Source organism: Schistocerca piceifrons, chromosome X, assembly GCF_021461385.2.
Source record: "Schistocerca piceifrons isolate TAMUIC-IGC-003096 chromosome X, iqSchPice1.1, whole genome shotgun sequence".
Lineage (NCBI taxonomy): Eukaryota > Metazoa > Arthropoda > Insecta > Orthoptera > Acrididae > Schistocerca > Schistocerca piceifrons.
This window is the reverse complement of record NC_060149.1, coordinates 383,179,962-383,204,059: the sequence shown is the minus strand read 5'-3', so window position 1 is coordinate 383,204,059 and position 24,098 is coordinate 383,179,962. Positions and strand designations below refer to the sequence as shown.

General features: G+C 39.7%; 1 protein-coding gene across 3 annotated transcripts in view; it reads right to left on the bottom strand.

Annotated features, from left to right (window-relative positions):
* The window catches only part of LOC124723237 (polycomb protein Scm), a 175,166-nt gene that overhangs the window by 137,445 nt on the left and 13,623 nt on the right, over positions 1-24,098 (bottom strand). For all 3 annotated transcript variants that reach the window (XM_047248432.1, XM_047248433.1, XM_047248434.1), the window contains exon 2: positions 22,940-23,001. In XM_047248432.1, the coding sequence (XP_047104388.1) occupies positions 22,940-22,967 (28 nt within the window). In that variant the 5' untranslated portion in view covers positions 22,968-23,001. The remainder of the gene's footprint in view (positions 1-22,939; positions 23,002-24,098) is intronic.

Here is a 24,098-nt window from a genome sequence, read left to right as displayed (position 1 = left end):
TAAGGGTCTTTAGAGAAAAGAGAAGCATTGTATGAATTATGAATATCAAGACCTCAGATGAAAAGTGCTAAGCAAAGATGGGAAGCTGAAAGGTGGAAGGACTATGTGGAGGGCCTGAACATGGGAAATGAATTTGAAGGCAATATTACGGAAAGGGAGGAGGAAGCAGAAAAAGATTAGCTGGAAAATATGATACTAATAGCAGAATTTGACAGATCACTGAAAAACCTGTGTTGAAATGAGGCTCCTGAAGTAAACAACATCCCCTCAAAACTACTGATTTCCTTGGGAAAGCCAGAAATGACAAAACTTCCACCTGGTGTGCAAGATGTACGAGACAGGTGAAATAATCTCAGACTTCAAGCAGAATGTAGTAATCCTGATTCCAAGGAAGTAGGTGATGAGATGGGTGAATAATACTGATCCATGAGTTTAATAAGTCATGGTGCAAAATACTAACATGAATTATTAACCGAAGAATGGAAAAACTGGCAGAAGCAGACCTCAGCGAATATCAGTTTGGGTCCTGGAGAAATGTATCAGCACGAGAGTCAATACTGACCCTACAACTTGTCTTACAAGACAGGTCAAAGGAATGCAAACTTATTCTTGCAGCATTTTTAGACTTAGATAAAGCTTTTGATAACATTACTAGAATACACTCTTTGAAATTCTAGAGGTAGCAAGGACAAGATACATGGGGCAAAAGGTTTTATGCAACTTTTACAGAAACCAGATGGCAGTTATAAGAGTCAGAGGACATGGAAGGGAAGCACTAGTTGAGGAGGGACCGAGACAGGATTATAGCTTAACCGACTGAGACAGAATTATAGCTTAACCCCAACATTATTGAATCTGTACATTAAGCAAGCGGTAAAAGAAACCAAAGAAAAATATGGAAAAGGAATTAAAGTTCTTGGAGGAGAAATTTAAAAAATGCGGTTTGCCAATAACATTGTTATTCTATCAAAGACAGAAAAGAGTTGAAATAGCACTTGACTGAAAGAAACAGTATCTTGAAAGGAGGCTATATGATGAACATCAACAAAAGCAAAACAAGGGTAATGGAATGTAGTTGAATTAAATCAGGCAAAGCTGGTGGAATTAAGATTAGGAAATGACGCACTACAAGTAGTAGATGAGTTCTGCTATTTGGGCAGTAAAATAACCAATAATGGCTGAAAAAACAAGGATTATGAAATGTACACTGACAACCATAAAAAAAGTTTTTGGGAAGAAGAGAAATTTGTTAACATAGAATATATATTTACGTTTTAGGAAGTCTTTTCTGATGGTATTTGTATGGAACTGTAGCCTTGTATGAAGTGAAATGTAGGCAATACACAGTTCAGACAAGAAGAGAATAGAAGCTTTTGAAATGCAGTACTACAGAAGAATGCTTAAGATTAGATGGGTACTGCATAACTACTGCGAAAGTACACAATAGAACTGGGTAGTACAGAAATTTATGTGATAGCTCTAATGAAGGAAGGGATTGCTTGACAGGCACATTCTGAGACACAGAGGAATCATCAGTTTAGTATTGGAGGGAAGTGTGAGGGGTAAAAATTTTAGGCTACAGGAGATCAAGAGACGACTACAGTAAACTGGTTCAAATGGATGTAAGGTACAGTTTTTTTTGATGAAATATTACTAATGATTTAGTCTGAAATGCAGATTATTGGTGGTGATGACTGACTACTACAAATAACTCATTTTGTGAGGACAACCCTTCCTTCATTTTCTGTATCTGCTGCATCTTGGCACTTCTATTATCAATATATAGATTAAGTCAGTCACTTTTATGTTGAAGCAGTTATTATTAGAGCTCTCTAAGTTACAGAAATTTTCATTGTGCAATGACAGACTGATATGGGATTTTGGTAGTGATGACAGACACTCGCTAATTATTCGCATGGGCTGGATGTCCTTTCCTCATTTTCTGCTACTGCAGCACCTGATGTTTCTATCAATTGATACACATAACATCATTCATGGCAAAATAATATTAAAGAATTAGTTTGATATACAGAACATAGGTGGCACAGTTGACAAAATGACTTATAGCATTGCCTTGTAGCATTGGCCTGAAGTACAGGTTATGTTAGAAGCTGATAATTTGTTTGTAAGTTGCTGAAGCCAACAATTGTGTACACAAAATGTCAGTTGAGGTGACAGAAGAATCTGCAGAGTAGCCTGAGGTCTTGGTATGGTTGGAAGCTGACAATTTTGTCATGAACTGTCACAACCTAATGAAAAATTTGAGTAAAAGTATTTATATTTTTACATGTATAAACTTGTAATTTTCTGAGGTAACTTTCTCAGTCTTTAAACACCTTATAAATCTACAATAATTGCTAATTCTTGTAAACAGGCAATGAGAAATATCAAAACAAATGAAGTCTGCCTGAAATGGCAGCTTTTTTTTCAGTGAACAACAACATGATTTCCCTCCAATGTTTTTTCAGCTGTGGTGAGCTAACAACTTTGTTTCAGTGACCTTGTTACAAGGGCAACATAGTGAAGTGGTGCATATCGCACAGATTAATAGCTAGAAATAAAATGTACCAAGTATGGTTAAGCTATGAGCCTTATTACAAATAAGAAAGGTACAGATGGGGTGCAGTCAAGCTGCAGAAATAGGGACAATTGAATCAGCTGTGGCATTCGCAAAAACTCTTGGTTTGCGGGAATCACCTAAGTCCATAAAAAATTTGCAAGCAATGGTGGTGGTGGTGGTGGTGGTGGTGGTGGTGGTGGTGGTGGTGGGTAGTGTTTAACGTCCCGTCGACAACGAGGTCATTAGAGACAGAGCGCAAGCTCGGGTTAGGGAAGGATTGGGAAGGAAATCGGCCGTGCCCTTTCAAAGGAACCATCCTGGCATTTGCCTGAAACGATTTAGGAAATCACGGAAAACCTAAATCAGGATGGCTGGAGACGGGATTGAACCGTCGTCCTCCCAAATGCGAGTCCAGTTGCAATCAATGTATTTATGGTTTAAGGTGTAGGAAATTTTTTTTAATCACAGATGAACTGTATACCACACAGAAGACTGTAGAAGATTGGAAAAGATTTAGTAGAGAAATGTGTGTGAAACAAAGTGAAAAAACTTGATGGCAAAGTGGTTGTCATGGAGATCGACGAAACAATGTTTGGAAGAAGAAAATTTGGGAGAGAAGATAAAGTGAAAGAAAGGTGGATATTCAGAGGAATAGAACAAGAGCCCCACAAGTGTTTCTCTAAAGGATGTACCCAGGTGTAAGAAGAAGGTGCTCGTGTCACAAAGGAATACATGCTTCTGGGAGCTACTGTAACTTCTATCCATTACAGACTGTATGACCATCTGAATAACAAAGGATTTAAGCATATGACTGTTGTTCACAAAGTACCATTCAAGGACCCCAAAACGGATGCACATACAAATAGTACTGTAGGACCTAGCCACACAAATGGAGATCACTGAATGGGGCTAGAACACTTTCGATAGCTATTTGAGTGCATGTGTAGGAGAAGATGAAGTAAGAACAATGCTTTGTTTATGCGTATCATCAAATCTGCAGCACCAGTATACAAGCCACAATGTAATCATTTGTTTTCAACAAAAATCTGATGTTCCTGTCATTTTTTTATGTTTTTTGTCTTTCGTAGTTGCTTCTACAGTATAGTAGTAGTAGTAGTAGTAGTAATTCACTGCTGATAGAAAATTGTCCAAGTAGTTTGGCATCTAAGAACTTGCCTACTTGGGCAGCTTTCAGTGTCTTGATCAGGAGTGTAGCATTGGGCAGCCTCTTAATAGATTTAAGCTGTCCTGCAATTCCCTCTCAAGCTTTATAGATGTAGAAAGATGACAGTTTTTCAAATAAACCTTCTACATGTTTAACAATTATAACTACATTATTTACCATGCTGTGTGGTCCATTACTAGAATTGCTTTCTCTTTCACGCAAAAATATCTCAGGTGGACTTGCTACCCGAGAGCGCTTTATGGTTTGGGTTTTAATACTGCCCACTTGACCACATGAACTGCTAGGAGTAGAAGAGAGAGATTTAGCCTTCATTGAAGTCCCAGAGTAGCTGGGGAAGGAAGCATACACCCAGACAGAGCACAACTTGCCTGGGTGTAGCAGGTTCCCCTGTGGTTGCCCACCAAACAACTGTTCTGCCTCATCAGCAATGGGTCTCAGCGGGGTGCAGCACATCTTGAGATTGAGATTTCTATTTTATACAGATTCATACCATCCTCACAGTCCAGTTGGTTAAGCCAAGATTCTCGTTCCCTGTGACACAAAATTCCATTGCAGCACCACATCGTGGTTAATGAAGTATGCCCAGAGCTTACAGTTACAGAGGATAGGCAGTCCTTGAAGTCCTCAACTCGAGAAACCCTTGTTCTGCACACCCACACCAAGAAAATTGTGCTGGCGTAAGCCGTCGCCAACACAATGGTCAGCAAAGATGACGTGTAAAGATCAATTAGTAGGCACTGGATCAAGTGCGCTTATCATGAGAGAGGCCAGAGAGACACCCACAAGCAACATGCTGCCAATGCCCTCTTGACAGCATGTATTTAGGCTGCCACCACTGACCAGAGAGACTCAATCACTTGCAACAGTTTGGTGCCTATCAGTTTACTTGCAGAGCACGTTTAGTTTGACATAGACTAAGACAGTACATAGCGACCAGATTAGTGACTATAGCAGGTCTAATTTACCAACCAGAATTGTACTTTACTACCAGTGAGAACCTAAACTTTGTGACAGCAAAGAGGACTATTACAGAAGAGCTTGTACCACGAAACATGGATTCAACTCATGTTAAGTTAATGTTTCCAGTTCATGTAAATAAAGAACCGTAATAATTCAAGTGTGCATTTGTGTTGTAAGAAGAGGATACCGGCCACCCAAACAACATCCTCCTTGCGGAACAAGACTCTACAATGGCGAACGAGGATAATTCAGTCGCAATCAAAGATAATCAACTTTGCCAAAGATTTTGCTTGCTTCTCTTGTGTTTTAGCTTGGAGGGGTTATTGTGTTCAAGTGTTCCTATTTGCTAATTTGTTGCTGTGTTATTGCACATAGTCTGGGAGGGGAGCCACAGAACTAATCAAATTTCTCTTTTCAGAGGCTTTGCTTGCTTTTCGATATAACGTACTTGTGTAACCCATGAATTCCCCGCCCCCTCCACTCCCCACCCCTGCACCTCAGCTGTAGATGGCCAATGTGACGGATGTAACACAAGTTTTTCAGTTTCAGGGTCAACAACTCACTAACTTACTGACGACTGTCCAACAACTACTGGCTGCACAAGCTGCATCGCCCAGTTCAACAAGTGCTGCCGACCAATGTATCAACATTCCAGCAATTTAAGAAAATGGAGGAGGAATAGAAACGAAGTTTTTTGCGGCGGCACTTATATGTAAAACGTTCTCGGTATTCTTGCCACGTCAATTCTGGATAAAATCTCAAGCTTTCGACGATCACGTCCATCGTCTTTGTCAGGAGCTGACGATGACGATGGAGGTAATTGTCGGAAGCTCGAGATTTTATTCAGAACTGATGCAGCAAGAATACTGAGAATGTTTTACATATAGAGGAGGAATGGATTGAATACCTGACTCAGTTCCAAGAAGATTGTGTCAAGCGCATCATGTTCAAGGTACTGTAAAGTTACAATACTTCCTTTTGATTGCGAGGTCCCCCGTGTTCAGATTAATACAAAAACTATTCCCAACCGCGTCTCCTGATGAACTCGTCTATGACCAAGTAATCGCTTCATTAACTCAATACTATGACCAGCAAGTCTAAGAAGCTGCAGTTAGATATCAGTTCTTTCGCTTGCAGTAAAACCCGGAACAGACGTACCACCAGTGGTACACAGAATTAACAGGCATGACTAGGAAGTGTAAATTTAAGTGTAGTCATGGTAACTTTTACAGTGATCTCACGATACGTGATGCAGTAAGATTCAATGCCCCAGATAGTAGAATACGGGAACAGATCTTAGAGTACTCTGATCCATCACTGCTCCAAGTATTGCAAATCTTACAGTAATATGATTCGGGTGCCACAGCGGCTGATAAGTTTGACCAGGCCCTGATTTGTCGGGTTGAGTTGCCCCTTGTTCATGACCGCCCCAATCAGTCACAACAACAAGCGCATACACAGCGGTGTGGACAGCCATGTAGACATGTAAACAGGCCTGTGAATTTAGTGAGTCTTGCCCTAGATGTTTTGCTCACCGTAAAAGACAATATTGCCCATCCACATGTTACACGTGTGGAAAAACGGCCATGTCCAAGCAGTTTGATTGCAACAGCACTAAAACGCCAATTTTGCCCATTCCCAGAAAAAAAAAAAAAAATAGGCTCATGAAAATGCAGTGAATGCTGCGTTTTCAAAACCTACAACATGTTCTGACAAATGTAGATCAAGGTTGTGCTGCCTCCTCACCCTAGTGGTGTGCAATGACATTTTCACAAACTATTTGTCTCATTACGAACTGCTGGCTGACGTGTGAACCTTCACTTAGACACAGGTGTCTCAGTAACTGCTTAATCGCACCACGTATGAACAGTTATGCACACTATGCCTTTGTAAATCTAGCAAGCACCTCAGTGCTTACAATGGACAGGAAATTCCAGTGCTTGGACAGTGTAGTTTGCCTGCCACTTACAAATCTCATTCTAGGACAGTGAATTTTAATGTGCTGAAATCAAGCATCCAAGACTATGTACTTTCAGTGTATGCTTTTGAACCAAAAGACAGTGTAGTTAGCTTGCTTAAGGACTATCCTGAACTATTTTCAGAAGGAATGGGGAAAGTTAATAGCTTTGTAGCGCATGTTACATTGAAAGACAATACACAGCCTAAGCTTTTCAGGGGGCATCCCGTTCCAGTTGCTTTGAGACAAAGTAGCCAATGAATTGCAAGAACTGGTAGATAATGGTGTAATTGCTCCCATTCAAGCTAATCAATGGAGAAGTCCTCTAGTTTTGTTGCCTAAGCCTTCTGGTTACATTTACATTTGTGTCGACTTCCAAGTCTACAGTCAACCAACAGACAGTAGTTATGGAACTCATTCACAGGCTTGGTGCAGGACGTTACTTATCTAAGATAGATTCACGTGATGCCTACTTGCAAATTCCATTTGATGAAGAATCACAGAAAGTGTTTGTTGTAAAAACACACTTAGGACTGTTCAAGTATTTGCGTTTGCCCTTCAACAGTGCTTCCGCACTCGCCATTTTTCAACATTACTTGCAACAGCAGACTGCAAAAGTGCAATTTGGTTCAAACTACCTTGACAATATTGTCATCTCAGGTCATACACCAGAAGAACACATTGCCAATCTGCATACTCTTTTTCAAGTGTTGTCAGAAGCAGAACTCAAGAGTCGTCTGGAAAAGTGTGACTTGTTTCAAACTGAACTACAGTACATAGGCCATGTGATAAACAGTCAGGGTGCGCACCCTCTCCAATCTCATTTGCTTGCAATCAGTGACCTGCCTGTTCCTCGCAATGTCTCTGAACTGCTGTCAGTACTAGGCAAGATGACATACTACATTTGGTTCATACTGAATGCCGCTCAGATTGTGGCTCCATTACACTGCCTACGTCGCAAAAATGTACCTTTTGTGTGGGCTAAAGACTCAAGATGCATTTCAGGAACTCAAAAAGCTTTCCTTAGTGACAGATGTTTAGTGCATTTTGACCCTGCCAAGCTGTTAGTTTTGCAAGTCAACGCTTCTTCCTATGGAATTGACACTGTGCTTTTGCACAGAATTGGTGCACAAGACAGACCCATTGCTATTGCCTCAAAGTTATTAACTCAAATTCAGTGCAATTATTCTCAAACAGAAAAAGAGGCTCTTGCGATTGTGTATGGTGTGACCAAATTCCATCACTATTTGTATGGTCCCAAGTTCTTTTTAGTGATAGATCACAAGCCCTTGCAGTCCTTGTTTCATCCGTCAAAGTAGGTTCCTACATGCACTGCTCAAAAATTGCAATGTTGGGCTTTGTTGCTTTCGCAGATCAGTATGAAGCTGTGTACAGACCTACAGCAAAGCATGGCAATGCAGATGCCATATCTCACCATCCAATTGGTCCAGACTTTGATTTTGATGCATCTGCCGCATCTTGTTGCCAGATCAATGTGCAGGACTCTGAATTGCTGGAATCTTTTCCCTTGCACTACAGATATATTGCACAGGCTATGGAAGGAGATCCAGATCAAGATTTTGTTGCATTACATTCACACGTCTTGGCCTCTTCATTGAACAGTATCCAGAACTCTGTTGTGCACCGATATTTTGCACGTCAGCATAACCTTTCAGTTCAACAAGGTGTGATTCTAGTTCAAAATTATAGTGGACAATCGCATGTGCTAATTCCCAAAGTGTTGCAAAAGGATGTGTTGCAGTTGCTCCACCAAGGGCATAGGGGAATTGTTCGCACTAACCAGTTAGCACAATGGCACTGTACGTGGCAGGGCATGGATGCCCGCATTGAACAGATGATGTCACAGTGTTGCACATGCGCAGAAAACCAATTCGCACCACCAGCGACATTCTCAGCTTGACCTAAGACTCAATCACCATGGCAACAAGAGCACATAGACTACGCAGGACTATTCTGGAACACTTGTTGAATCATAGTGGTAGATTCATTTAGCAAGTTTCAATTTGCGGTGCTTATGAAATCTACCACCTCACGTAGCAGCATTCAAGTATTGTTCTCCATATTTTGCATAGAAGCTTTACAGAAGTACTTGTGTTTGACAACAGACCACAGTTCACTTCATGTGGTTTTGAACAGTTTTGTGAACGAAATAGCATTCGTCATCTAAAAAGTGCTCCGTTTCACCCCCAGTCCAACGGAGAAGCAGAACGCGTCATACGCAGTTTTAAACAGCAGATGGCCAAGCTCAGCACCACCCACACATGGGAACAGGTTCTGCACCTCTTTCACGCCTCCTATCCCTCCCACCCACAAGACGGACCATCACCAGCAGCACTTCTGCATGGCCGCCACCATCGGACACTACTACACTTGCTACACCCAACAGCATCGAAGCCCTGCCAATGGTCTGCAAGTACGGCTTTGTGCCACGCAATCTTTTTTCTTTTCAGGGTTTATGGCAACTGTGGGCACTGGGAAAGAGGCGTGATCCACTGTCGTGTTGGCTCTTTTATGTTCTTCATTGCAGGTCCCGATGGTTTGCAGTGCCACCAGAACCAAATTTGTGCGTGTCATTTGCCCCGTGATTCTGCTGCTTTTCTTCCCACAGAGTCACAGCCTCACAGGACCATGCGGCCTTTGCAGCTGCCCTCTGGTGCCAGCAGGGCACCCCAGGAGGAGCAGATGGATGATGCGCCCTCGTCCTCGCCGCCCCCACTCGCTGACCTAATGGACACAGACCCGTCGTCGCCGTCATCACCACATGACATGCCCTCAGGCTTGGATGTGTACCCAGGCACCAGTTTTACGGAGGATGTTCCTGTTGCTTTGGAAGGCAGATGGTGGGGTATGGTTGGGAGTATGCCGTCCTCCACAGTCACGGCTCCCAGCTCATCTCTGTGTGTCCAGCATCCTGCAACAACCCTCTCCCCATTGTTGTTCGTATCCTACCTAAACGACAACGGTGCCACATTTTGGGGGGAAGAAACGTGCTGGCATAAGCTGTCATATTGGCTGGCAAAGATGAAGTGCGAAGATCGATTAGGCCATGGATCAAGTGCCCCTATCACGAGAGAGGCCAGAGAGACACCATGAACAACACGCTGCCAACATCCCCGCAACAGCAATATTTAGGACACCGCCACTGACCAGAGGGCCTCACCCACACCAACATCCAGCTAGTGTCCGTCAGTTTACTTGCAGAGCAGGTTTAGTTTGTCACAGACTATGACAGTACATAGCAACCAGATTAGTGACTATAGCAGGATTAGTACTTTACATCAGTCTGCAAGAGGACTATTACTGATTAACTTGTACCACAAAACATGGACTCTATTCAAGTTTATTAAAAATTCCAGTTCACATAAATACTGTATTAATCCACATGTGCATTTGTATCGTAGAAAGAGGATACCACCCACTCGTACCATCATCCTCTCCCTTGCTTCCTTGCGATACAAGACAACACAAATGAATGCTGAGGTCCCTGAGCCATTTAGAACAACCTGGGGAGCACTTGTGGCTTTATTGAAAATACCACAGACACAGTGATCATTAGCCCCCTAAAACCTGACGTTGAATCATTTACTGGGTGTTTCTGTGTGGCTGGGTTTTTCTGTGAAAATTCAGTTTCATTACACTATGATATGTAGTATGCTAACAGCAGTTGTTCTGCTTGAATACAATATTGGTTTCTCCCATGTCAAAACTAAAACATAACACCATTGGCTATACAGATATGTTGTTCTGCCATCTTCACTTTGCTTGTGACAATCATTACCAACGCACATTGTATGGCTCTTTGTAAAGTTGTACTGAAATTGCTCAAAAACTTGATATTACATCTTTATATTTTAGTTTTCACTGGGGTTGTCAACTTAATTAACTATTACAATAACGAAAGCAATATTCTACATCTATATGATTACTCTGCAATTCACACTTAAGTGTGTGTTTGTACTTTCAAGAAAAATCTTGTTGCAACAAAAAAATGCTTTTGTTTCAATGATCGACACCAGAAATCGCTCCTCATACTCATGACAATCTCTGCCCTATTTCATGACGTAAAACAAGCTGTCCTCCTTTGAGCTTATTGTATGTTCTGTCAATCCTATTTAGCATAGATCCAATACTGTGACGCAATATTCCGCAAGAGAACAGACTAGTGTAGTCTAGGTAGTCCCTTTAGTAGATTTGTTATAGCTTCTAGATGTCCTGTGAATAAAACACTGTCTTTGACTCACCTTCATCACAACATTTTCTGTGTGATGGTTCCAATTTAAGTTGTTTTTAATTGTAATCCATAAGTTTTTCATTGAATTGACAGCCTTTAAGGTCATGTAATTATAATGGACAGTTAATATGAGAAAATTTGTATGTTAACTAAATCCAGGAGGCTGTAAGACATCACCACATATTTATAAGAGCATCTGTACTTATCTGATAACAATAATGCTATGATAAGGAAATTTTCTGCAGTAAAGCTTAAAAATGCCTCCTAATTCATTACACACTTGTTTCTGAAAGCATTTAGACATGATTATTTGGCAGATATGTTTATTAATGTAACCCTTGTATTCTTTCACATTTATCTACTCTTCTAAAAATAAAAAAATAAAAACTCACTCCGGCAACTTGTTCTTGTTTCATCACATCAATTGAAATTCATTACTAAATAATCTTATTCATTTTTACACTTCTCTCAATTATGACAAACGTTTCTGTTTTATGCTTCTGGTTGGTCTCGTGAGATACCCTGTATTTCATTTAACCTACTCTTCCTTGCAGTCAGTATTTAATAAATCTATGGCATATATCCTCCTCATAAAAATATCTGACCTGAACTTCCCTTCGCTTTACTGATTTGCTCCATTGTAGATGTTACTTTGTGAATGCAGTTAATATGTACAGTATATACTTACACAGCATTGGACACTTCTAACAGAATTCCTTGCCCAATATTTGAAACTTTCATCTTTTCTTTTGAACTTTTCCAACTGTCAAGAATTTGTTGAATTGCTACTGTTTTCTGTCTTCAAAGTAACTTGCCATATACCTCAGATATTTCTCACAACATGTTCTTACATCAATTGTCGATCTCTAACTTTACATTTAACCTCAACATTTTAACATGTGACATGTATTTCACTTATTAGTTCTCTACTGTGTAAAATATTCCAGTTTTAACTTAAATGTCACGTAACTGGAAAGAAGAATGCAACAGTTAACCAATAACCTATTTGCAGGAAATTTTAATCTAATGTGTTAACAAATTTATGTTGACATTTTCCCTTAGTAATTATGACTCATAGTATGTTACATGTTAGTTCCTCTCAACTGCCTTACCAATCTTTCTTTACCCCTTTTTGGAAAAATAGTCTCAAAATATCTTGATACATAAACAAAAGTTATTTATTATTTAAGGCAATTTTTTCAATATTGAAATGAAATAAATTTGTACACACGCAGCAGAAAGTGATAAAATGGGCTAATACATGAGTTGTATATATTTGTTATCAAACTTGTAATATGAGTGGGAACAGCAGAGATAGCACAGTGTTGTTAAGCCATAGGCAAAAGCCAGACTGTAAGGATAGAGCTTGTTGAGGTAACTCCTCAAATTACTTTTACACACACACACACACACACACACACACACACACACACACACACTCTAAAGGAAAAACAGGGATAAATGCTTACTTCATAATATCCTCTTTTTCAAGTGAGTACAATTTCTGCACAATTATCACCAAACCAGTCTTTCTTTTGTTGATAAGCAAGCGAATCTACATCTCCATAAATACCCATATTAGCCATAATACAGTACACAGCAGAGATTGGGCTGACCGAAGTACTTCTTTAGATTAAACATACAATAAATGTTTGTCCAAAACACAAACAACTTTTAATTCTTCAGGCTTTCCCAGCGTGGCATTGACATGTTGATTAATTGGGTTTCTGCCAGTAATTTGCATCTTTCCTGCATGATATTTCAGCTGTGTGAGTCACAGTCTTCTTCAGGTGCTGTCTGATACTCAGTATCAATATGACGCAAACAACTTAATCATAGTTCATTGAGTATTTGGTGGCTCTATTTGTGTAACTGAAAAATGTGATATGTACATCAATCAAACGATGTTATCCCAAAAGCGGGGATTTTTCTGAATTTGTCAGTTTTGTTGCATTTTGGATTAATAAGTGCAATGAGTGGCAATAAAATTTTTTAAAAAAACCAATGCTTTATTAACATGCAACAGAGAATAAAACAGATGACAAACACATGAAAACTTGTCTGTAATAAGTTGAGCTTTTAAGGGACACAATGAAAATCAGAATGCGCAGTTATAGTCATTCCCACAGCATGAAAGCTCCAATAATGGCTCAGAAGCATCAGTGACAAAATATCAGTATTACAAGGAGAATGCAGTGAAAATCCACCACGTTGTTCCAAAGCATGTTTGACTGCTCCATACACGCAGAGCTAAACTGAATGCCTACACACGCAACACATTTGATAAGAAACATGGAACAAAACATCAAAGATTGTCGCAAACTTGCAACAAAAGAAATTTGACTGTCCATTACCACTACTGTCAGCTATAGCCTTTTAGCATTGGGAATGATAAAAATGGAGGACTTATGGCTCAAATCAAAGTTCCTAATTGGATGTGTGTAAAGCAAGTCTGTTGCTCAGAGAACTCAATGAGTGGTCAGAAGGCCCTACGATTACTGAATACACAATTAGAATTCAATTAAGAAAGCACAGAGCGATGTGCCTTATATTCAGAGAAACCCATGCAGTAATGAAAAACAAATGCTGAATAGAATCAAAATACAAGTGATGATAATTTTGAAAGAAGCATCGCATGAAGTTAAAAATAAAATGCAATAACCAAACTTTCATAACATGTCTGGTAACCTTTCACTTGTCAATTAGCTTTGTGTGAACCAGAAGATCATGTCACATGTTGATGGCAAGTATACCATAATAGAAAATGGCCAAATGATATTTGTGCTTTTGAATTCTGTCTTCCAAAATTATTTGATGGAAGAAGACTGTGTCATGGTCCCCATTTTTCATAGCCATATGGATGCAACATCTATAAATATGGAGACAACTGACTGACAGGTAGAAGTGCTATTTTCGTTAAAGATGACACTTGTGTCAATGACACACCATCAAAGAATGTGTCCAATGCATTCTGACCTTCTTGGAACAAACAAGACAGGATAACAAAACAAGGAACTATGAAATTCCAGAATAAAAATATCACCACAACCACTACCAACAACATTACTATGCAATAATTTACTTCATTTTACAAATCTTAATAACTGGCAACAAAAGGACATTTCAGCCATTGCCAAATCCCCAAATTCACAGGTAATGAGTTGGGGATACTGTGGTAAATGCAAATCAGGATGGATTTTGCAGGTAAACAAATTTGTATCCTCTTTCGGTAATTAGCTTTTGTATTTCTCAAAGCATTTTGCCAAGCTACAATTTAAATATCACTGTCAAACACACACAAAGCAGGACTCCTACATGAACATGATCTTCCCTCATCCAATTAATTTCAGTGAATGATATCCTGTAACACAATTAAGTGGACTTAAGGTAGTCCTCCACGAAATATTATTAGAGGAAAGTCTTCAACTTGGGTTTTAAAATTGTGGTTTGTCACTAGCAGGATTGAACTCTTATAGAAACCTACAGTCAATGTCAATTTTAGGGTAATGCATGCTTTTTTGAAAAATGTTTAGGGGTTGTCTCAAAACATCACTATCTGTACTGTACCTTGTAGTTACTGAAAGGCTGCTGCAGTCCCATTCAAGAAGTCAACCACAAATATCATATGCAGGTAGAAGTATTGTCATGTTTGTGCAAGAACTCCAGATTGTTAAAGACACTTCAACATGAGCTTCCTTAGTTAACACTGGGTATGGTCTCAATAGCTTGCTTTTGTACTAAAACAGTTTTTGTGTCGAAGCAGAATTCCCCCAATGTATTATTCCATGTGGCATCAAGAAAGTCGCAGAAAGTAAACCGGTTTCAGTACCTCTATGGAGTTGACTCTATAGGTAATATTCTAATTGTAATCAGCAATATACACCATAGTTTCAGCTTATGAAAGAGGTGGCGAATGTGTGTCTTCCACAAGGGGTTACCATCCACTCTCCTGATCGAAGACCTAGTGTCTCCTGCTTCAAAGAGGTTAAGGAAGATTAGGGTTTAAAACTGGTTCATGACACTCATCTGAGGTGGAGCACAAACTTATATTAGGTAAAGATGGGTAAGGAAGGGTATTGGCCTTATCCTTTTCAAAAGAAACTAAATCTAGATGGATGAACATAGGTTTGCAGCACTGCCATTATCAGGAAAAAGAGTTGAGTGCATCATGAAACCCTGAGAAATTCTACATATTACAATACTTTAAGTATGAGCCCAATTCCTGTCAAATGATAGTGTTAAATTACATTCCGTTTCCTACAGTTGTGACAAGATTAGAACCGATGGAGTGTCTTGCAGTTAATCACATAATTTATTTAGCTATATACACTACAGTTCACACAGTCAAAATTCTTTAAATCACAGAGGTTTCTAAACACTGCAGTTTTTTCCTTCTTTTATGAACACTTTCCACTACCTTATGCAAGAATAAATATATTTTCTGCAGAACTGAAGTCATTCCTATAGTCAAACTGCAAATCTGTTCATCAAATTGTGCTCGGAAAAATAAGCAACTATTCCATTTTCAATTTTTTAACATATTTACCAATGATATAGTCATCTACACTCTGATTAAAATTACTTATATGACATTTGTAACATGGCATTACAGTTTTACAATCTCGATTGACAGCTGTGTAATGGTTAAGGCTCTAATAACAGGGTGTGGGGTGCCAATGTGGGAAAAAAAGTGTTTTTTTTTTCTGGTGACAGTTAAATGGGCAACAGGCAGTGCCTAATTACTGATAATCTGTGTGCGCTAAACTTGTAAAAACTGCAAGTCAACTGATATTTTCCTTTTGGGAAGTTAGCAATGGCAGATGTTTCACATGTTATGTTGAGAGCTCTGACTAGCGGAACTTATTTCCAAGTTGTGAAGTATAAAGTGTTAAGTAATTTTAACCATTCTGTAGTTGTTATTTTTCCATTGTCCTTGTGTAGGGAACTCATCAATGAATAATTAAATCTGCCTTGGAAAATATCTTACTGAAAAGAACTGTCACACAAGTAACTAGGTAGACTGTTAGTGTATGGTGCAGAAATCTTCACTATCCTACTTTGTGTTTCAAAATAACATGTGAATCCTTACACTTAAGACGCTTGATTACTGCTTCAGTTTCCTTTTATTTGTCTCGTAACACTGAATCGACTTGCCACTTGACCATCCTGATTTATGTTTTCTGTGTTTTCCTAAATCATTTCAGACAAACACAGAAACAGCCCTTGTGGTGTCGTCTGAAGAATAAAGACCCATGTCAAAGGTGGTGCCTCATGACAGAACCACAAGTAAGGAGAGTCGCTGCCTAACACAGCAGCAAATGGGAAATGTTGGTACAGACACACCCTGAAGAATTTCCATACACCACCACAGCTGGATGCTTGCTTGCTTCAAAGTGCAGTGCCACTCATCCCACTTGTTCATCATCACTTATGATGAAGTATCATCTTACTTCAAATCCAGCAGTGTGATTTATTGAAGCCAAAAATCTAGAAATGCTAATATGTCACCACAGTTCCTTCATACGGCCATGGCCGACCACCTGTCCCATCCTCACAAAACAATTGCTATATATTCTGTGTGTATGTATACCTCGTGCTATTTATATTCATTGTATTATGATGACACATCCTGTGTCATTATGAGATGATCCATGGACTGATTAATAAATCAAATCAAATAAGTTTTCATCAGCTTACCTGTCCTAAACAAGAAATTATGATTGAAGTGTTTTGCATATCTCTGTAGCGTTTGTAACATATTCCCTCTTTTCAGTGTAAAGGTTGTTGAGTGGTCAGGACTTGCAAGTGGGCGTAAAGGGCTGTCAGCGAGGATATCTGCATGGTATTCCTGCGCATATACTGCCCTGGTCTGCTTAGTGTTCTGCTAATCTCAGTGGCCAATATAATATTACTATATTTTTGTGTCTACTACAAAGTGTTTAACCATGTCTGAGAAATAAGTTGTTCAGTTTCGTGCACAATGGATTGAATGACTGCTGCTAAGTGTCCAACAAATGACAACTTTACTGTCGCAACGAGCAGCTCCACATGTAGCAGCTGCTCCCAGGTTTCACCAGTTTAACAGTACAGAAGAGGGCTGGTCCAAATGTCACATGCAACTGGAAGTCTAATTCACAGCTTACAACATTGAGGGTATGGCACACATTGCTTTCTTTTTGTCAACAATCAGAGCAGATGTGTACTGTCTATGTTTAAAACTGTGCCCAGACTCTTGTCCTGAAGATATTGTGTATGAAAAACGTGTTCATGAAATAGACTAATAATTTGAATCTCAGACTCAAGTTGCCACAGCGAGATTTATATTCTTTCGTCTTAAGGAGCACCCTGAATAGTCATTGAAACAGTTGACTACTGAACTTTGCAGGCAAAAAAGAAATGGCAGATTTAAGTGTTCTTGCAGATTAAGTTACAGTGATATTATGGTATATGCTGAAATCGCACAAAATTTGGCACACACACGCATTCGTGCTGCTATCCTAATATTGCCAGATCCGGATCTGAAAACAGTTTTGCCAATTGTACAGTCTTGAAGTATACTAGACACAACTGAAGTTGTGTTTTGAGGCTCCCTCTATTACTCCTGTTCATAATACACAGGACTCTCAGCCTAAAGTTCACACTAATGCTAAAGTGAAAAAAAGGCAGGGGTTAGATTAACAGTAAAAGAACAGGTGAAACATTTCAGATGTGGTACACAAGGTGTACTTCAGAATAAGTTGAAGAAGTATTGTCCTCGGTGTTTTTCAAATCATGACGGAAAAGCTTGTCCCTATCAGGATGTAAAATGTTTAATGTGTTGTAAACACATTGCTTACAAGGTGGCCAGAGCAGGCACCACATGAGTGCGACTTTCAGGACGTGAATGTCATGTTGGCACTGCCACTACAGTCAACATCAATGAAGGCTTGCTTTTCTGGATCATGGAAACCTCCTGTAGTCCACAAACACAAGAACAAACATTTCAGTCAATTAAGAGTGGCTCAAAAGATGGTTAAATTTCAGTTACACACAGGTGCATCTATCTCCCCGCATCAATAAAGACAAATACGAAATGATTGGTAGCCCACAGCTTTAGAAGGTTACATCTGTTTTATCTGCTTATAATGGACATGAAATACCAGTACATGTTGTGTGCAGTTTGCAAGCAACTTTTTGTGAAGTTACAAAGAGAGTTTCATTTCATATACTATGTCCCAGAAACAGAGCCAACATTTTTGGTTTACACTTGTTTGAGTTGTTCAACGTGCGCATCCAAGACAATGTGTTACAAATCACGTTTCAGTGCCTCATACTAATATTTCTGACTTGTGGAATAAAACACTGATCAGCCAGAACAATATGAACACTTATCTACTAGCGATATAAACCTGCCCAGGCAATAATAGTGTCATCTGGTAAGGAATCACGGCTAGTCGGACACATGCACGGTGCATGCAGCATCAATGAGTGTGCTGTCATTGTGTAGAATGGGGAATATACATGATCTGAGTTTGACTGAGGGCAATTTGTGACAGCTCAGAAGTTCAGCATGAGCAGTTTGGAAATTGCACAACTTGTCGGGTGTTTGAAGAGTGCAATGGCGAGTGTCTTCAACACATGACAAAACCAAGCTTTAACCACACCCAGACATTGTGGGGTTGGGCAGTCACCCCTCATTACAGATGTCGTATGTTGTATGCTGGACAGACTGGTAAAATAGAATGGGTGGTGAACTGTGGCAGAACTAACACCAGATTTTAATTCTGGGCAGAGTACAAGTGTGTCTCAACACTTAGTGCACTGAACACTCTTAACAATCAGCCTCCATAGCCTACGACCCATGCATGCACCAATCCTAACATGAAATCGACAACTATGACTGAAATGGGCACATGACGATTGGCACTGGACATTGGCGCAGTGGCAGATCTTGTATGGCACGATGAATCCCGATACCTACTTCATCATGCTGATGGGAGGGCATGAATCTGTCATCTTCCAGGGCAACAGTTCCTTGACACCTATACTGTTGGATGGAGCCCAAGCTGGCGGCGGCTACATTATGCTATGGGGAACATTCACATGGGCATCCATGGGTCCAGTGGAGCTCGGGCAAGGCACCATTACGGCCAAGGAGTATTGTACAACGGTTGCAGACCACATACACCTCTTCATGATGATCATGTTTCCTGATGTAAGTGACATTTTTCGACAGGATAATGTGCCATGTCACAAGGCCAGGAGTGGTTCAAGGAACGCAGTGGCTGGTCCCCCAACTCACCAGATCTGAACCCAATCGAACACATCTGAAATGTGATTGAAAATGGCATCAGAATTCATTGCCCCCTTCCCGGAATTTACGAGAATTAGATGGTGTGTGTGTGTGTGTGTGTGTGTGTGTGTGTGTGTGTGTGTGTGTGTGTGTGTGTGTAAATATGGTGCCAACTTCCTCCATTGACCTACCAAGGCTTCATTGTTTTCAGTCATGGCATGTTGCCACTGTTACCCGTGCCAAAGTGGACAAACTGACTACTAGGTATGTCGTCATAATGTCCTGGCTGATCAGTGTGTGATGAACTTTATGAACCAGGATTAGGAAGGGCCAAATATTTTGATTTGCACATTACTGTTAAAGATAATGTGCAACAACGATTTCATCATGTTCAGCCTGTCCCCCATACTGCACATGAGCAGTTTGCTTGGGAACTGTAATGATGGAAAGACACTTGGGTGTTACAACCTGTTTCTTCAAGTTAGAGAGCATCACCCTTGGTCATTTTAAAAAGCCATCAGGAGATTTTCATCTGTTTGCTGATTTTAAAGCAACAGTAAACCTACAAACTGTTGTGGATTCATTTCCTCTTCCACAAATGGAGGAATTAATGGCAGATTGGGTAAGGGCAAATTCTTTGCCAAGGCTGATTTATGTGAGGTATACAGCTACCACTGAACAAGCAGCCCAAGCAACACTCACCTGGGTTTATTTGAGTTTCAAAAACTACCATTCAGAAGTGTTTCAGCTCCTGCTATTTCTCATTTTCTGGAACAAGTAACAGCAAAAGTCCCTTCACATATAAACTATTTCGACAATACTGTTGTTGTTGGTTGTATGCCTGCTGAACACTGGCAACTTTTTTAAAATTTTTTGTTTTTATTTTGAAGAAAAAGTTCTTTCTGCAGCTGGCTTAAAGTGTAACAAGGAATAGTTCTCCTCCTTCCATGAAAAATTTAAATATTTAGGACCTATAATAAATACACAGGGTATTCATCCTTTTCTTCGCACTTGCCAGCAATTAAAGATTTGCTGGTGCCCCGTAACATTAAAGAGCCCCAAGCTGTCATGGGTAAGCTCATAAATTACTGTAAGTTTATTGCAAACACTGTGTGAATTGCTGCTCAGCCCAACTGGCTGTGCCACAAAGGTGTTCCTCTCATGTAGTTCCAAGACTGCCAGGATGCATTTCAGCAGTTAAAGGACACATTGTTAAGACAGCATCGTCTTATTCACTTTGACCCAACTAAGCCTGTTGTGTTAGCTGTAGATGCATCTTCTTATGGGATTGGAGCTGGACTCTCCCACAGCACTTTTTTCAGTGGCCAAGTCCATCTGGACCATATCGATTTCGCAGGTCCCTCATGGAACACATGGTGGTCATTGGGTACATGCATACAGCAACTCTCCTTCCATAGTCCCCATGACATCCACAAATGCTGCTAGTACTGTGATAGCTTTGTCTTCTATTTTTTGTCTAGAAGGTTTTCCTGAGGTCTTGGGCAATGGACCACAATGCATGTCTGCTTATTCTTGAGAGTTTTCTGCCACAAATGTAATACACCATGTAAGTACCGCACCTCTTCACGCTCAGTCCAACAGTGAAACTGAACGCTTCGTTAAAACATCAAAAAGTCACATGGAGAAACTCTTTCTCCCACACACAGGAGCAAGACTTTTTTAAAGAAAGATTTTTCTCTCCTCCTACCATTCCTTGCTATATGACAGGAAGTCACTGGCAGAATTATTACATGGTCATTGTCCCCATACCATGTATGTAGTAGCTTCTGCAGCCGCCACGGAAATCTTTCATTGTCGATGCCGACGGAGACTGATGTTTCGCAACCGTTGCCACTGGTCCCGCTGCCAAAGCCCATGTCTGTGGAGGAGCTCCCTCCTGACAGCTGTTATGATACCCCTGGAGTTCTGCTTCCAGTCAACCTGACCTCAGTGTCTGCTGCATCACTGCCATTGGGTGTTGTTTCACCCCCCCCCGTCCCCGTCCTCTTCTCAGCTATGTCAGCATTTAGGCCCCTCACCCCATCATCATGTGGCACAGCAGGTCCCATGCCAAAGCTGGTACCTCATGACAGAACTTCAAGTAAGGACAGTCGCTGCTTGATGCAGCAGCAAATAAGAGATGTTGGAATACACACATCCTGAAGAATTTCCATACATCACCACAGTTGGACGCTTGCTTGCTTGCTTCAAAGCGCAGTGTCACTCATCTCACTTGTTAATCATCACTTATGATGACAGTATCGTCTTACTTCAGGTCCAGCAGTGTGAGTTATTGAAGCCAAACTGTCTTTCCAAGTTTATAGTCAACTGTGCATTGAGATGCGACTATCATTCTTTATCAAACAAAGTGATAAGTTTTACTATTCAGCGACAGTATCACATACATAATGAGATTCCTCTGAACCTGGATTGTTTCAAAGTTAAGCACTCTACCTTGTTCAAGTTTTAATTGCGTGATCTAATATGCTGTGTGTGGTGTAGATGTGCTCAGCCTCCTCCAGAAGTAAATCCAGAAATTCTACATCATCACCGCAGTTCCTTCGTAAGGCCAGAGCCTACCACCTGTCCCATTCTCACAAAACAATTGCTATATATTCTGTGTGTATGCATACCTTGCGCTATTTATTTTCATTGTATTACGATGACAAATCCTATACCATTGTGAGATTATCCACGGATTGATTAATAAATCAAATCAAATGAGTTTTCATAAGTTTACCTGTCCTAAACAAGAAATTATTATTGAAGTTTTTTGAATATCTCTGTAGTGTTTATAACATATTCCCTCTTTTCAGTGTACAGGTTGTTGAGTGGTCAGGACTTGTGAGGGGTCGTAAAGGGCTGATGTTAAGTGAGAAAAGGGAATTAGATCAAATAAAAACAATACTTCAGTAGACGGTTGAAGGTGTGTCTTGTCAACAGCTTTAATCAGATAGCACTGCCTTAGCTCTGAAAGGCAGGTAGCTAGGGTCGTATAGACATTGCAGACGTTACGCTGCAAGAAAACTTGTGAAGACTTAACTGGGGCTTTCAAAATAAAATTTTTTAAACCAGTTCCCTAACATATTCCTTGACTGGCTGCACCCCGTACATCAGTGAGTCAATAACAGAACCTTTCTGCTGCTTCTCTGACACTGCCCACACTGTATCTAATATGGTTTTTATTTTATTCTGAGATTTATATACTCTACCTACAAAGTTTATGTTCTAAGCTTCTTTAACAAAATTTCTTTACCTGCTCATACTTTCCATAACAAACTACAGCAGACTGTGCTACAAGCTTAAACAATCTTCGTCTTTCACATGAGGTTTCAATGCCTCATGTTATTGACACTAGCTGCATGTCAATACTGGGACTGTGTTTTACATGCCTTAGCAGATATCCGATTTTATTAAATGTAGTAAGAACCAGTATGAAGCTTTCTATTTATCATCCAAATTGTATGCACAGTTCACTCCTGCTATGAATGGTCATTTAATTGCTGAATGAATGATTCTACTACAAGTGAATTAGTGACTAGTTTTCTCGTATATCTTTGCACTCCTCATTTATTTCATAAAACCTTCCAATCTTAAGACATGTGCATCTTGGTCTAATGACTTATAAGTAGGTATTTTCACACTGGAACTACCTGCTAATGATACTTTCAAAAACAAAGTCATTTTACAACATGCATCTGAAAGAGCCATAAATAATTTACTCTTTGATTCACGCAATAAATATGACTAACCTCTCAGTTTCCCTGTGGTGTTTGACATAGGGGTGGAACTTCTCTCTGCTACGTGCAACAATCTGTAAATAGATATTTGTTTAAGAATAGCTAGATATAACATAAATGTGAATATTCCTAATAGAGAGATTAAGTTAGAAACTGGCACTGAAGTTCAGCTGGTCTTCCTACAAGGGTAGGAAATTATACAAAATTTCAAACACTTCAATCTTTCATTTTTCACATACACTGTGTCATAACAAGTAAAAAAAATCGTTTTAACACTGGAATATAAAGGGGCAAGATTACATACCACTGGCATCTCACACATTACTTTACATGTAGAACTTATGAAGTACCATACTGATGGTTACCTGAGTGACAATTAATTACGAAGTGTCAGAATATTTTGTATCATAACTAAAAGAAAGGTATGACATATTCAACCAGAAAACAGTAACATTCAAAAGTGAAAGTTACACTCCACTTCATAGACTATAACTAAACTGTGCATTTAATGGTTCATTTTATAAAGAAAATAAGTCAGGTTTCTTTCTTTGTTAGTCCAAGTATGAAAATGTACATGAATAAAAACAATATAACAAATTTTACCCATCAGAATTTACTCGAATTATGTGTGAGACTGACCTGGGCATTATTAGTAGCCTCCTATACAAGGTGTCCAGGATGGTCAGTATTAAGGGATATGACAGGAACAAACATTCAAAGCAAAAAAGTCTAGTAATCATGGACTTTAAAATGTATACCTAAAGAGCTATGAGCACTTGTTTTCCGCAGTAGCAAAGATGATGAAGTGTTAATAGCTCTTAAGGTATGCATTTTAAAGCCCATATTTACTAGACCTTTTTTTGGTTTATAACTATCATTTCTGTCGTAACCCTGAATACTGCCCAGTCCCCCTGGGGCACCCTGCATTTGAAGTACACCGATAACCATTCAGAGGAATTTTTTTACGGTAGTTACTATACAATAGCCCTTATACCAAAACAGTTATTGTTCATGAAAAATTATAGCCTCTGAAGAGAGGTAATTTTTTATTACCAAAATGCATCTTTTGCAAATATGAGAAAATGGAAGGGCATGTTCATGTAAAACTTAACTTTTTTGTGCATGTTCTAAACCAAAGGCTCAGACAATTTTGCATCATTCTCAACTTCCA